At 42.1% G+C, this 17,834-nt stretch overlaps 1 protein-coding gene across 1 annotated transcript in view; it reads right to left on the bottom strand.

Moving 5' to 3' along the window:
- Window positions 1-17,834, bottom strand: part of arap2 (ArfGAP with RhoGAP domain, ankyrin repeat and PH domain 2) — a 187,990-nt gene that overhangs the window by 89,653 nt on the left and 80,503 nt on the right. The window contains 3 exon segments of the mRNA XM_045721480.1: window positions 7,950-8,132; window positions 8,533-8,618; window positions 17,211-17,410. Coding sequence (XP_045577436.1) covers window positions 7,950-8,132; window positions 8,533-8,618; window positions 17,211-17,410 — 469 coding nt within the window.

Below are 17,834 nucleotides of genomic sequence, written 5' to 3'. Positions count from 1 at the left end.
ATCCAGCCTAAACTGTGAAATGTAGTAGGGAGTTGTAGTTTCTCTAGAGATAAATCAGATCCAGCCTAAACTGTGAAATGTAGTAGGGAGTTGTAGTTTCTCTAGAGATAAATCAGATCCAGCCTAAACTGTGAAATGTAGTAGGGAGTTGTAGTTTCTCTAGAGATGAATCAGATCCAGCCTAAACTGTGAAATGTAGGCAGAGAGTTGTAGTTTCCAACAGGCCAATATTCTATATAGTTTAGTGCAACAAAAAAAACACGATGCACGATCGTGAGGGGATATAGAGAGCAGCAGTTGCTTCACCAGGTATCTCTAGCTGAAAATACATGATCTAAGTGAATGATAGTTGGTATTCAGCAGTCATAGTATTATGCCTTATTTACTTTGAAGAACTACTAAAATAGGGATTTTGTCAGACAGCAGCTCTATACAGATGAGATGACTTGGAATGAAATAATAAAGTTATCATATAAAACAAATGTAATAAACACAACTGAAATATTTTATTAAAGTAAATGAATGTGAATGATAGTTAACCTGTTGGGGGTAGGGGGCAGTATTGACACGGCAGGATAAAAAAACGTACCCGATTTAATCTGGTTACTACTCCTGCCCAGTAACTAGAATATGCATATCATTATTGGCTTTGGATAGGAAACACCCTAAAGTTTCTAAAACTGTTTGAATGGTGTCTGTGAGTTTAACAGAACTCATATGGCAGGCAAAAACCTGAGAAAGATTCTGAACAGGAAGTGGCCTGTCTGACAAGTTGTTGTTCATCTTGGCTCTTTTTATTGAAGACTGAGGATCTTTGCTGTAACGTGACACTTCCTACGGCTCCCATAGGCTCTCAGAGCCCAGGAAAAAGCTGAATGATATCGAGGCAGCCCCAGGCTGAAACACATTTACGCTTTTGGCAAGTGGCCGATCAGAGGACAATGGGCTTAGGCGCATGCACGAGTCGACCCCGTGCTTTATTTTCTTTCATCTTTTTACCTAAACGCAGATTCCCGGTCGGAATATTATCGCTTTTTTACGAGAAAAATTGCATAAAAATTTATTTTAAACAGCGGTTGACATGCTTCGAAGTACGGTAATGGAATATTTAGAAATTTTTTGTCACGAAATGCGCCGTGCTCATCACCCTTCTTTAACCTTTCGGATAGTGTCTTGAACGCACGAACAAAACACCGCTGTTTGGATATAACAATGGATCATTTGGGACCAAACCAACATTTGTTATTGAAGTAGAAGTCCTGGGAGTGCATTCTGACGAAGAACACCAAAGGTAATAACATTTTTCTTATAGTAAATCTGACTTTGGTGAGTGCTAAACTTGCTGGGTGTCTAAATAGCTAGCCCTGTGATGCCAGGCTATCTACTGAGAATATTGCAAAATGTGCTTTCACCGAAATATCGAGTGCATTGAGGAGTTCTGTATCTATAATTCTTAAAATAATTGTTATGCTTTTTGTGAACGTTTATCGTGAGTAATTTAGTACATTTTTAGTAAATACCCCATACCACTGTATCAAACCATTCCCATTCCACTGTATCATCCCATACCACTGTATTATTCCATTCCCATACCACTGTATCTTCCCATTCCCATACCACTGTATCATCCCATCCCCGTACCACTGTATCATCCCATTCCACTACCACTGTATCATCCCATTCCACTACCACTGTATTACCCCATTCCCATACCACTGTATCTTCCCATTCCACTGTATCATCCCATTCCTATACCACTGTATCATCCCATTCCCATACCACTGTATCTTCCCATTCCCATACCACTGTATCATCCCATTCCACTACCACTGTATCATCCCATTCCACTACCACTGTATTACCCCATTCCACTACCACTTTATCTTCCCATTCCCATACCACTGTATCTTCCCATTCCTATACCACTGTATCATCCCATCTCCGTACCACTGTATCATCCCATCCCCGTACCACTGTATCATCCCATCCCCGTACCACTGTATCATCCCATTCCCATACCACTGTATCATCCCATCCCCGTACCACTGTATCATCCCATCCCCGTACCACTGTATCATCCCATTCCCATACCACTGTATCATCCCATTCCTATACCACTGTATCTTCCCATACCCATACCACTGTATCATCCCATTCCACTGTATCTTCCCATTCCACTGTATCATCCCATTCCACTACCACTGTATTACCCCATACCACTGTATCTTCCCATTCCACTGTATCATCCCATTCCTATACCACTGTACCATCCCATACCACTGTATCTTCCCATTCCACAGTATCATCCCATTCCCATTCCACTGTATCTTCCCATTCCACTGTATCATCCCATTCCACTACCACTGTATTACCCCATTCCCATACCACTGTATCTTCCCATTCCACTGTATCATCCCATTCCTATACCACTGTATCATCCCATTCCACTGTATCATCCCATTCCACTACCACTGTATCTTCCCATTCCTATACCACTGTATCTTCCCATACCCATACCACTGTATCTTCCCATTCCCATACCACTGTATCTTCCCATACCCATACCACTGTATCTTCCCATACCCATACCACTGTATCTTCCCATACCCATACCACTGTATCTTCCCATTCCACTGTATCATCCCATTCCTATACCACTGTATCATCCCATTCCACTGTATCATCCCATTCCACTACCACTGTATCTTCCCATTCCTATACCACTGTATCATCCCATTCCACTGTATCATCCCATTCCACTACCACTGTATCTTCCCATTCCTATACCACTGTATCTTCCCATTCCCATACCACTGTATCTTCCCATACCCATACCACTGTATCTTCCCATACCCATACCACTGTATCTTCCCATACCCATACCACTGTATCTTCCCATACCCATACCACTGTATCTTCCCATTCCACTGTATCATCCCATTCCCATACCACTGTATCTTCCCATTCCACTGTATCTTCCCATTCCCATTCCACTGTATCATCCCATTCCCATACCACTGTATCTTCCCATTCCCATACCACTGTATCATCCCATTCCCATACCACTGTATCATCCCATTCCCATACCACTGTATCTTCCCATTCCCATACCACTGTATTATCCCATTCCCATACCACTGTATCTTCCCATTCCTATACCACTGTATCTTCCCATTCCCATACCACTGTATCATCCCATTCCCATACCACTGTATCTTCCCATTCCTATACCACTGTATCATCCCATTCCTATACCACTGTATCATCCCATTCCCATACCACTGTATCATCCCATTCCACTGTATCATCCCATTCCTATACCACTGTATCTTCCCATTCCACTGTATCATCCCATTCCACTACCACTGTATTACCCCATTCCCATACCACTGTATCTTCCCATTCCACAGTATCATCCCATTCCTATACCACTGTATCTTCCCATTCCACTGTATCATCCCATTCCACTACCACTGTATTACCCCATTCCCATACCACTGTATCTTCCCATTCCACTGTATCATCCCATTCCTATACCACTGTATCATCCCATTCCACTGTATCATCCCATTCCACTGTATCATCCCATTCCCATACCACTGTATCATCCCATTCCTATACCACTGTATCATCCCATTCCACTGTATCATCCCATTCCACTGTATCATCCCATTCCCATTCCACTGTATCATCCCATTCCTATACCACTGTATCTTCCCATTCCCATACCACTGTATCTTCCCATTCCACTGTATCATCCCATTCCTATACCACTGTATCTTCCCATTCCACTGTATCATCCCATTCCTATACCACTGTATCATCCCATTCCACTGTATCATCCCATTCCACTGTATCATCCCATTCCCATACCACTGTATCTTCCCATTCCACTGTATCATCCCATTCCACTACCACTGTATCTTCCCATTCCCATACCACTGTATCATCCCATTCCACTGTATCATCCCATTCCTATACCACTGTATCTTCCCATTCCTATACCACTGTATCTTCCCATTCCTATACCACTGTATCTTCCCATTCCCATACCACTGTATCATCCCATACCCATACCACTGTATCATCCCATTCCACTACCACTGTATTATCCCATTCCACTACCACTGTATCATCCCATACCCATACCACTGTATCTTCCCATACTACTGTATCATCCCATTCCCATTCCACTGTATTATCCCATTCCCATACCACTGTATTATCCCATTCCCATACCACTGTATCTTCCCATTCCACTGTATCATCCCATTCCCATACCACTGTATCTTCCCATTCCTATACCACTGTATCTTCCCATTCCCATTCCACTGTATTATCCCATTCCTATACCACTGTATCTTCCCATACCACTGTATCTTCCCATTCCTATACCACTGTATCTTCCCATACCCATACTACTGTATCATCCCATTCCACTACCACTGTATCTTCCCATACCCATACCACTGTATTATCCCATTCCCATACCACTGTATCTTCCCATTCCACTGTATCTTCCCATACCCATACCACTGTATTATCCCATTCCCATACCACTGTATCATCCCATTCCCATACCACTGTATCATCCCATTCCCATACCACTGTATCTTCCCATACCCATACCACTGTATTATCCCATTCCCATACCACTGTATCTTCCCATTCCACTGTATCTTCCCATACCCATACCACTGTATTATCCCATTCCCATACCACTGTATCATCCCATTCCCATACCACTGTATCTTCCCATTTCTATACCACGGTATCATCCCATTCCCATACCACGGTATCATCCCATTCCCATACCACTGTATTATCCCATTCCCATACCACTGTATCTTCCCATTTCTATACCACTGTATCTTCCCATTCCCATACCACTGTATTATCCCATTCCCATACCACGGTATCATCCCATTCCCATACCACTGTATTATCCCATTCCCATTCCACTGTATCTTCCCATTTCTATACCACTGTATCTTCCCATTTCTATACCACGGTATCATCCCATTCCCATACCACGGTATCATCCCATTCCCATACCACTGTATCTTCCCATACCCATACCACTGTATCATCCCATTCCCATACCACTGTATCATCCCATTCCCATACCACTGTATCTTCCCATTTCTATACCACGGTATCATCCCATTCCCATACCACAGACACACACACACACACACACACACACTCAACCCACTATGGCAAGTCATGTTCAGTGTATGATTGTTCTCTGAAAGACCCTGTCACAGCTGTGTTGAGCCCTTTTAAATAGGGAGGATGAGAGACAGAGACGGAGAGAGACAAAGAGAGAGAGAGATGGAGAGACACGGAGAGAGACGGCGAGAGATGGAGAGAGATGAGAGAGAGAGAGAGCGATGGAGAGAGACAGAGAAAGATGGACAGAGATGGAGAGAGAGAGATAGAGATGGAGCGAGACAGAGAGAAATAGAGAGAGCCAACATTTCCACCCACCCACCTCTCCTTTTCTTTTCCTCCCACTTAGCATGGCTTTCTTCTGCTACTCCTCACCCTATAAACACTTAGTAAGGCTCTCCTCTCCTCTCCTACCACCCTCTCCTCTCCTCTCTTCTCCTCTCCTCTCCTACTCCTCACCCTATAAACACTTAGTAAGCCTCTCCTCTCCTCTCCCATCCTCTCCTCTCCTCTCCTCACCCTATAAACACTTAGTAAGGCTCTCCTCTCCTCTCCTCTCCTCTCCTCTCCTACTCCTCACTCTATAAACACTTAGTATGGCTCTCCTCTCCTTCCCTCCTCCCCTCTCCTCCTCGTTACTCAATAAACACTTGGCTCTCCTCTCCTCTCCTACCACCCCCTCCTCTCTCCTCCCCTCTCCTCCTCAATAAACACTTGGCTCTCCTCTCCTCCCACCCTCTCCTCTCCTACCACCCTCTCCTCTCCTCTCCTACCACCCTCTCCTCTCCTACCACCCTCTCCTCTCCTACCACCCTCTCCTCTCCTACTCCTCACTCTATAAACACTTAATATGGCTCTCCTCTCCTTTCCTCTCCTCTCCTCTCCTACCACCCTCTCCTCTCCTACCACCCTCTCCTCTCCTACCACCCTCTCCTCTCCTCTCCTACTCCTCACTCTATAAACACTTAATATGGCTCTCCTCTCCTTTCCTCTCCTCTCCTACCACCCTCTCCTCTCCTACCACCCTCTCCTCTCCTCTCCTACTCCTCACTCTATAAACACTTAATATGGCTCTCCTCTCCTTTCCTCTCCTCTCCTCTCCTACCACCCTCTCCTCTCCTCTCCTACCACCCTCTCCTCTCCTACCACCCTCTCCTCTCCTCTCCTACTCCTCACTCTATAAACACTTAATATGGCTCTCCTCTCCTCTCCTTTCCTCTCCTCTCCTACCACCCTCTCCTCTCCTCTCCTACCACCCTCTCCTCTCCTACCACCCTCTCCTCTCCTACTCCTCACTCTATAAACACTTAATATGGCTCTCCTCTCCTACCACCCTCTCCTACCACCCTCTCCTACCACTCTTTCAATAGCACATTCACAGTTTTTTAAAGCACCAAGGCTAACACAAGTGCAAACACACACGTGCACACACACACACACACACACACACACACACACACACACACACACGCACACACACACAGAGAGAGAGAGAGAGTAAAGCCGACCGATACCCGACAGAAGCATTTATGTTGTGGTTCCTAATCCACTTTTCCATTTAATGAGAATCTCTCGTTCTCTCCCGCTACCTCTCATTCCCTCGATCCTTCTCTTTTTCGCAAAACAATAAGCGAGGACTGATCTGTGTAAACGCTGACGCAGGTGTAAACTCAGCCTTTTACAGGCTCAGTACTGGGGAGTTCTTAAACACACTTTGGTTCCGATGGTGGGGCCAAAATAACTCACGTTCTACAGCGTTACAAACACATTAACAAACTAACTATGGAGAGAGGGGTTATAACTAAACCATGTTATAATACATGGAGACTAACTATGGAGAGAGGGATTATAACTAAACCATGTTATAATACATGGAGACTAACTATGGAGAGAGGGATTATAACTAAACCATGTTATAATACATGGAGACTAACTATGGAGAGAGGGATTATAACTAAACCATGTTATAATACATGGAGACTAACTATGGAGAGAGGGATTATAACTAAACCATGTTATAATACATGGAGACTAACTATGGAGAGAGGGATTATAACTAAACCATGTTATAATACATGGAGACTAACTATGGAGAGAGGGATTATAACTAAACCATGTTATAATACATGGAGACTAAGTATGGAGAGAGGGATTATAACTAAACCATGTTATAATACATGGAGACTAACTATGGAGAGAGGGGTTATAACTAAACCATGTTATAATACATGGAGACTAACTATGGAGAGAGGGATTATAACTAAACCATGTTATAATACATGGAGACTAACTATGGAGAGAGGGATTATAACTAAACCATGTTATAATACATGGAGACTAACTATGGAGAGAGGGATTATAACTAAACCATGTTATAATACATGGAGACTAACTATGGAGAGAGGGATTATAACTAAACCATGTTATAATACATGGAGACTAACTATGGAGAGAGGGATTATAACTAAACCATGTTATAATACATGGAGATTAACTATGGAGAGAGGGATTATAACTAAACCATGTTATAATACATGGAGACTAACTATGGAGAGAGGGATTATAACTAAACCATGTTATAATACATGGAGATTGTTATAATACATTTGTCAGTTAGATTGGTTTACTTAGTGTAAAGTACAGGAATACTAAAAGAGGCTTTTGCGCATTTGGGAAAAATTACTAAACTTGAAACATGAACTCAGTTTCACCCAATTTATATCTATTCAGACAGGGTCCAGCCAGTTCCCACATGATTATACCAGTTCAGTTTCTACCTGATTGAGCTGCTCCTGGTCGTGAAGGCTTTCCAGGACCCTCCGGTACTTCCTCTCTCTGTACTTCCTGCGGTGGAAGGTGGCCCGCTGCTCGGGCGACGCCCCCATGTGAAGCTCTTCCTCCAGGGGCAGGCTGGCCGCCCAGAAGCTGTTGGCGTTCTCATTTCCCACCTCCAGAAAGAGCTGAGGTAACAGAGGTCACATGTCTAATTAACTGTTATAATGGCGAAGCATCAACTGCACTCTCTGAAACCGTCAGAGAACAATCATGTCATATTTGATTAACATTAAAACTTTATTTTAAAACTAAAAGTGTTATATTATATATTACAACTTGATTTGATCAGGTAAGTCTTTGAGAAGTTATTTTTATAATAATAACCTACTGTAGTCCCTGAAAGTCTGTAGTATAGATGTATAGAAGCATAATCCCAAATTGTATTACTTTAGCCAAACTAAAGGTATGTGGTAAAATAACCCTAGCCATGCTTTCTAAAACGCCCTCTCCAGATTCCACAACTTCCACAGGAAGAACCTCAACACATTCCTTGTAATCTGGAGCACACATCAAACATCTCCGTACCTCCACCAGCTCGTTGCTCCAGATACTACTGTCTAACTTCAGGCTCCTAACTTTAGAGAGGCTAGGGCCCAGGAACCGGTGTTGACCTGGGGGGGGGGGGGAGAAACACACACACACACACACACACACACACGGTTCAGTGACAAACAGACAAGACAGCAGATATCAGAGGCATGACTGGCAGCGTTTTACTGCTCTAATACTCTCTAGTTGAAGACTTCTTTACAGCGTTCAACACGGCTAATTGGAAATGAAAGCAGAGAAAGAGAGAGAAGATGCCATTAATTGCTAATGATTCATGAGTAATTAATTGTGTTTGTTGGTCGGTGTTTATTTGGGTGAACTGAAGGGTTAGGCTTGTTTATGCGTTAAGATGGATGAATAAAACATCATGGAGGAGAAGAAGAAGAGATTGATATGCATATGGATCAGAGTCATCTCGTACGACTCTCTCATGTGATTAGTGTCGTTGTGTGAAAGCACCATTATCTATCAGATAGCATTACTGATAGACTATAGAGCAGGCTGGACAAAGGGGCCATGGACAATGATACACTTACCATGAGAGGGGTCTCAATTACGAGAGTGAGTGAGTGAGTGAGTGAGTGAGTGAGTGAGTGAGTGAGTGAGTGAGTGAGTGAGTGAGTGAGTGAGTGAGTGAGTGAGTGAGTGAGTGAGTGAGTGAGTGAGTGAGTGAGTGAGTGAGTGAGTGAGTGAGTGAGTGAGAAAGAGAAAGAGAGAGAATCAAAGCTGCGTTTGAGACTTAGTGATAAACTATGGGTGGCTTGGGATAAAAGCATCTGTTAAATGACCATATCATTATTATCGTGATTGTTAATGGGACGCTATTGAATAAAAGTCCTGATGTTTTGCACAAGTGGTTCACAGGATTCAGAAGTGTGTCTGCGTTGTACAATGACTCACTCTGTCTCAATACAATAGATCAAATACAAGTCTCTAAATTTTGTTAATACTCTTTGTAACGAGCTGAAATGCTCCACCCAAAACAAACAACAAGGTACTTCCTGCTTCCTCAGAATTCTAAACCTCGCCCAGTTACCAAATGTCCAATTAAAAAACTTAACCGACTGCTGTTATGAGCACCGTACGCACTTTGTGGCATTTCATAAAAGCAAACTTCCTTCCACCGCTCAAATCGGCCAAAACAGGAGATGCATTTGTGGTTGCCACGGAAACGGTTGCCGGGTTGTTTGATGTAAAGGGTTGAATACTATTATTATAACATATGTCATTCAGCACAGTGGTCGTGTTTGACAATGGAGAGATAGAGAGAGAGAGAGAGCGAGAGAGAGCGAGAGAGAGCGAGAGAGAGCGAGAGAGAGAGAGAGAGAGACAGAGACAGAGACAGAGACACACACAGGGGGACAAACATCTAGGCATTCCATCCCCAATATGCCCCCCTAGACACAACTACGACAACATAACCAACAAAAACGGGTCACAACTCCCACTGACACCCCTATCAGATCACAGCAAAATCCCACTCTACTTGAACATATCTTTGCTCAATCATGAGGCATCAAAGTCAAAGGAACTAAATAATATTAAGAAATGCTATAGATGGAATGAAAGTTGGGTGGAAATCTACCAAAAAACAATTAGACAACAACAAATTCAATCCCTTCTAGACACTTTCCTGGACAAAATGTTTCAATGTAATAGTGAAGGTGTAAACTTGGCAGTAGAAAAACTAAACGGTATATTTGACCTCTCAGCTTCCCTATCAAATCAACACATTTCAAGCAGACAACCTAAGAAAATGAACAACGCTGACAAATGGTTTGATGAAGAATGCAAAAACCTAAGAAAGAAATTGAGAAACCTGTCCAACAAAAAACATAGTGACCCAGAAAACCTGAGCCTAAGCCTTCACAATGGTGAATCACTAAAACAATACAGAAATACACTACGGAAAAAGAAGGAACAGAACGTCAGAAATCAGCGCAATGTAATTGAAGAATCCATAGAATCTAACCACTTCTCAGAAAATTGAAAAACTCAAAACAAACACGAAAAGTTATCGATCCAAAACAGAGATGTATGGATAAACCACTTCTCCAATCTTTTTGGCTCTATAACAAAGAACAAACAGCAAAAACTTAAACATGATCAATTACAAATCTTAGAATCAACTATTAAAGACTACCAGAACCCACTAGATTCTGCAATACATTAAATTAACTACAGGACAAAATACAAACCTTCCAACCTAAAAAGGCCTGTGGTGTTGATGGTATCTCAAATTAAATTATAAAATAAACAGACCACAAATTCCAATTGGCTAAACTAAAACTCTTTAACATCATCCTTAGCTCTGGCATCTTCCCCAATATTTGGAACCGAGGACTGATCACCCCAATCCACAAAAGTGGATCCACATTTGTCCCCAATATCTACCATTGGATATGTGTCAACATCAACCTTGGGGAAATACTCTACATTATCATTAACATCAGACTCGTACATTTTCTCAGTGAAAACATAGTACTGGGCAAATGTCAAATTGGCTTCTTACCAAATTACCGCACAACATACCATGTATTCACTCTGCACACCTTAATTGATAAACAAACAAAACAAAGGCAAAGTCTTCTCATGATTTGTTAATTTCAAAAAAGCTTTAGACTCAATTTGGCATGAGGGCCTGCTATACAAATTGATGGAAAGTGGTGTTGGGGGAAAAACATATGTTCCCAGGTCCATGAAAACAAATTGCATCTAGACACCGTTGCCCTAGAACACACAAAACACTATATACATACCTTGGCCTAAACATCAGCGCCACAGGTAACTTCCACAAAGCTGTGAACGATCTGAGAGGGGCCTTCTATGCCATCAAAAGGAACATCAAATTTGACATGCCAATTAGGATCTGGCAAAAAATACTTGAATCAGTTATAGAACCCATTGCCCTATATGGTTGTGAGGTCTGGTGTCCGCTCACCAACCAAGAATTCACAAAACGAGACAAAAACCAAATTGAAACGCTGCATGCTGAATTCTGCAAAAAATATCCTTTGTGTACAACGTAAACCACCAAATAATGCATGCAGAGCAGAATTTGGCCGATACCCGCTAATTATCAAAATCCAGAAAAGAGCCGTTAAATTCTACAACCACTGAAAAGGAAGCGATTCCCAAACCTTCCATAACAAAGCCATGACCTACAGAGAGATGAACCTGGAGAAGAGTCCCTTAAGCAAGCTGGTCCCGGGGCTCTGTTCACAAACACACCCCACAGAGCCCCAGGACTGCAACACAATTAGACCCAACCGAATCATGAGAAAACAAAAAGAGAATTACTTGACACATTGGAAAGAATTTACCAAAAAACAGAGCAAACTAGAATGCTATTTGGCCATAAACAGAGAGTACACAGTGGCAGAATACCTGACCACTGTGACTGACCCAAAAGTAAGGAAACTCATTTCTAAAAACAACTAACTTTAACTATGTACAGACTCAGTGAGTTTTGCTATTGAGAGAGGCCGTCGTAGGCAGACCTCTCCACAAAATGAGGTGGAAGCTGAGCTGCACTTCCTAACCTCTTTCCCAATGTATGACCATATTAGAGACACATATTTCCCTCAGATTACACAGATCCACAAAGAATTTGAAAACAAGTCCAATTTTGATAAACTCCCATATCTATTGGGTGAAATACCACAGTCTGCCATCACAGCAGCAAGATTTGTGACCTGTTGCCACAAGAAAAGGGCAAACAGTGAAGAACAAACACCATTGTAAATACAACCCATATTTATGTTTATTTATTTTCTCTTTCGTACTTTTACTATTTCCACATAATTACAAGACTGTATTTAATATGAGATTTGAAACGTCTTTATTCTTTTGGAACTTTTGTAAGTGAAATGTATACTGTTAATATTTTATTATACGTTTGTTTATCTATTTCACTTGCTTTGGCAATAAAAACATGTGTTTCCTATGCCAATAAAGCCCCTACAATGAAATTGAATTGAATTGAGAAAGAGAAAGAGGGAGAGAGAGAAAGAGAAAGAAAGAGAGAGAGCGAGAGAGCGAGAGAGAGAGAGAGAGAGAGAGAGAGAGAGAGAGAGAGAGAGAGACAAACAATTTGGTTCGAGGACACCATTCTGGACACACCACTTCCTGAGATCCCAGTAGCATAACAGACCACGACATCAGAGCAGGGCTACACGTCACATCAACTGTCTATTCTCTCTCTCCCCCTTTCATTCTCCACTCGCATTAAGAAAAGAAAGACAATCTGGAATAATTTAATCATTAGTCTTATCATTAGAGTTTCTGTCACGCCCTGATCTGTTTCACCTTTTCCTGTGATTGTCTCCACCCCCTCTAGGTGTCATTTATTTTCCCCAGTGTATTTATCCCTGTGTTTCCTGTCTCTCTTTGCCAGTTTGTCTTGTACGTTTCCAAGTCAACCAGCATTTTTTTCCCGTTCTCCTGCTTTTTGCATTCTCCTTTTTCTAGTCCTTCCGGTTTTGACCCTTGCCTGTTTCTGGACTCTGTACCCTGACCTGACCTTGCCTGACAATTCTGCCTGCCTTGACCACGAGCCTGTCTGCCACTCTGTACCTCCTGGACTTTGATCTGGTTTTGACCTTTTTGCCTGTCCACGACCATTCTCTTGCCTACCCCTTTGGATTATTAAACATTGCAAGACTCCAACCATCTGCATCTGGGTTTCGCCTTGTGCCTTGATAGTTTCCTCTTCCTCCAGTTCTATAATTACTTTTATTGTCTGTGACACCCGAAATCTAATTAAAAGCATTTTTGCCATTGATTTCCCAAACCAGGTTGGGTAATTTAAGGCGAGTGGTCTGTTCAAGGATGGCTTACTCATTTTGACGTTGCCCTACGCAGCTCACCTCTGCCGCATGTGTCGATAATATTAAACATTCCTGTAAATGAAATAATTTAAGGACCGTTTGAAAAAGCTGCGGCAGAAACTTGAGGAATACCAATTACATGGGTTATAAAGAGAGGTGACGCATTGAATGAAAACATACGACAGAGACAGGGTATCTGAGACCTCCCTGAGGAGAGAGAATGGGAGAATGAAGAGATGTGTGTTTAAGTGTGTGCATAGTCCTACGTGCCTGTGTGTGTGTGTTTGTGTACAAAGGTGGTGTCCTCTTAAACAAATCTAAAAGACAAGGTTAAGTCACCAAGACTCCCATTTCATAATGGATTAGTCAAAAATATATTAACACCATACACTGGGAGATCTATCTCTAATACATATTACCACCATGCACTGGGAGATCTGTCTAATACATATTACCACCATGCACTGGGAGATCTGTCTAATACATATTACCACCATACACTGGGAGATCTATCTCTAATACATATTACCACCATGCACTGGGAGATCTATCTCTAATACATATTACCACCATGCACTGGGAGATCTATCTAATACATATTACCACCATGCACTGGGAGATCTATCTCTAATACATATTACCACCATGCACTGGGAGATCTATCTCAAATACATACTACCACCATGCACTGGGAGATCTGTCTAATACATATTACCACCATGCACTGGGAGATCTATCTCTAATACATATTACCACCATGCACTGGGAGATCTATCTCTAATACATATTACCACCATGCACTGGGAGATCTATCTAATACATATTACCACCATACACTGGGAGATCTATCTCTAATACATATTACCACCATGCACTGGGAGATCTATCTCAAATACATACTACCACCATGCACTGGGAGATCTGTCTAATACATATTACCACCATGCACTGGGAGATCTATCTCTAATACATATTACCACCATGCACTGGGAGATCTATCTCTAATACATATTACCACCATGCACTGGGAGATCTATCTCTAATACATATTACCACCATGCACTGGGAGATCTATCTCTAATACATATTACCACTATGCACTGGGAGATCTATCTAATACATATTACCACCATACACTGGGAGATCTATCTAATACATATTACCACCATACACTGGGAGATCTATCTAATACATATTACCACCATGCACTGGGAGATCTATCTAATACATATTACCACAATGCACTGGGAGATCTGTCTAATACATATTACCACCATGCACTGGGAGATCTATCTCTAATACATATTACCACCATGCACTGGGAGATCTATCTCTAATACATATTACCACCATGCACTGGGAGATCTATCTCTAATACATATTACCACCATGCACTGGGAGATCTATCTAATACATATTACCACCATACACTGGGAGATCTATCTAATACATATTACCACAATGCACTGGGAGATCTGTCTAATACATCAGAGTTTGTGTGTGCACTTGTCACTCTCTAATCACATTTAGTGTGTCAGGGGTAAACTCAGCGGTTACACCATATGACCTACAGTGGCTTACGAAAGGATTCACCTCCCTTGGCATTTTTCCTATTTTGTTGCATTACAACCTGGAATTAAAATACATTTTTTGGGGGGGGTTGCACAACATGCCTACCACTTTGAAGATGCAAAATATTTTTACAATTACAGCTGCAACTCTCTTGGGGTATGTCTCTATAAGCTTGGCACATCTAGCCACTGGGATTTTTGCCCATTCTTCAAGGCAAAACTGCTCCAGCTCCTTCAATTTGGATGGGTTACGCTGGTGTACAGCAATCTTTAAGTCATACCACAGACTCTCAATTGGATTGAGGTCTGGGCTTTGATTAGGCTATTCTAAGACATGTAAATGTTTCCCCTTAAACCGCTCAAGTGTTGCTTTAGCAGTATGCTTAGGGTCATTGTCCTGCTTGAAGTTGAACCTCCATCCCAGTCTCAAATCTCTGGAAGATTGAAACAGGTATCCAACAAGAATTGCCCTGTATTTAGCGCCATCCATCATTCATTCATTTCTGACCAGTTTCCCAGTCCCTGCCGATGAAAAACCTTCCCACAGCATGATGCTGCCACCACCATGCTTCACTGTGGGGAAGGTGTTCTCAGGTTGATGAGAGGTGGTGGGTTTGCCCCAGACATAGCGTTTTCCTTGATGGCCAAAAAGCTACATTTTAGTCTCATCTGACCAGAGTACCTTCTTCAATATGTCCGGGGTGTCTCACACATGTCTTTTGGGGAACATCAAATGTGTTTTCCTATTTTTTTCTTTAAGCAATGGCTTTTTTTCTGGCCACTCTTCGGTAAAGCTCAGCTCTGTGGAGTGTACGGCTTAAAGTAGTCCTATGGACAGATACTCCAATTTCCACTGTGGAGCTTTGCAGCTCCTTCAGGTTTATCTTTGGTCTCTTTGTTGCCTCTCTGATTAATGCCCTCATTGCCTGGTCTGTGAGTTTTGGTGGGCGGCCCTCTCTTGACAGGTTTGTTGTGGTGCCATATTCTTTCAATTTTTTTATAATGGATTTATCGGTGCTCTGTGGGATGTTCAAAGTTTCAGATATTTTTTATAACTCAACCCTGATCTGTACTTCTCCACAACTTTGTCCCTGACCTGTTTGGAGAGCTCCTTGATCTTCATGGTGCCACTTGCTTAGCGGTGTTGCAGACTCTGGGGCCTTTCAGAACAGGTGTAAATATACTGAGATCATGTGACAGATTATGTGACTTCTGAAGGTAATTGGTTGCACCAGATCTTGTTTAGGGGCTTGATAGCAAAGGGGGTGAATAGATATGCACACACCACTCTACAGTTTTAATTTTATTTTTATTTCACTTCACCAATTTGGACTATTTTGTGTATGTCCATTACATGAAATCCAAATAAAAATCAATTTAAATTACAGGTTGTAATGCAAAAAGAAATTGGGAAAATGCCAAGGGGGATGAATACTTTTGCAAGGCACTGTAATCTCTGTTTTCATTTAATCTAATCCGTCCAGCTAGTCAGAGGCTAGGAAAGCACACACAAAATCCCCCTAGTTGGTGTAACAGATGAGCTCTTAATAGTCTTCCTCGGTGGTGTAACAGATGAGCTCTTAATAGTCATCCTCGGTGGTGTAACAGATGAGCTCTTAATAGTCATCCTCGGTGGTGTAACAGATGAGCTCTTAATAGTCTTCCTCGGTGGTGTAACAGATGAGCTCTTAATAGTCATCCTCGGTGGTGTAACAGATGAGCTCTTAATAGTCTTCCTCGGTGGTGTAACAGATGAGCTCTTAATAGTCTTCCTCGGTGGTGTAACAGATGAGATCAGTGAGACCTCCCTTTTTTTATTTTCTCTATCGCACACCTGTCTTTTAAGTCTTTCTCTCGCTACCTCACTCTTCTTTATCTCTTTCTCATTCTCTCCCTGGCTTGTTCTCTTCCTTTTTCTTTCTCTCTCTCCATCTCTCTCTGAAATGGTTGGTTTCACCCTCCATCCACCCATCCCCTGTTCCATTTGTGAAAAGTGAGGCGAGGAGTCAAGCTCTATTTTCATGTTCAACAGAGTCTATCAATCAGTTAAAGTGAAGAGCAAGAAGGAGGAGGGGGAAGGAGAGGGAGAAGGGAAGGGAAGCAGAGGACAACGGGCAAAAGAGGACAGAAGGGATGCATGGATGAAGGAAAGGTATGGAGGGAGTGGAAGTAGTGTCTATAGATCGAAGGCTAGAAAATAAAGGAATGTAAAGTTTGGAGAGTGTTATTGGCATAGCAGCAGTCTCTTTAGTACCTGCACACTTCTTACAGATGACAACCCCCAGATTTATGGAGGCCCATTCGGGCTGCGACGCACGGCAGTCAGCACAGCTCCTGTTGGACTCGTTGAACCAGATCTTCTCCGCCACTTCATAATCGGAGAGCGTCTCGGCTATCGATTCCTGGAATGCTTCAATCCACTCCTCTTTCTCCCTTTCCGACTCGGCCGTGAAGCTGCAACAATATATATTTTTTACACCACATTATTGATTTTAGCAGACCAATTAAACAGTACATACAATTTTTGTTGCTTCATGTGGTGGGGTTATATGGTTTCTTTACATTGTGGGTGATGTGTACGGGTTGAATAGGTTAAGTGCAATGATGCATATAAAACCTTAATTGCTGATGGTATGTATTGGCCAATTAGAGGTTTTCAAGCAAACGGTCGGCCATATTGGTAGTCCTCAGAAGGAGCAGTCCTACATTGGAATGTATAGGGTCTAGAGTATTTCAATTACATTTTTCAAGATAAAAATGAGATGTATTTAAGTATTTATTTGTTGTAGTGGGTACAGTAACATTCGTACTCTCTAAAATAAATACTTATATTTGTTTTTTTATTTTCTGTTCACATATAAGAAACAAATACACATTA

Source organism: Salmo salar, chromosome 07, assembly GCF_965601325.2.
Source record: "Salmo salar chromosome 07, fSalSal1, whole genome shotgun sequence".
In the NCBI taxonomy this organism is placed as follows: domain Eukaryota; kingdom Metazoa; phylum Chordata; class Actinopteri; order Salmoniformes; family Salmonidae; genus Salmo; species Salmo salar.
The sequence above is the reverse complement of the archived record's forward strand: the minus strand, read 5'-3'. Positions and strand labels throughout refer to the sequence as shown.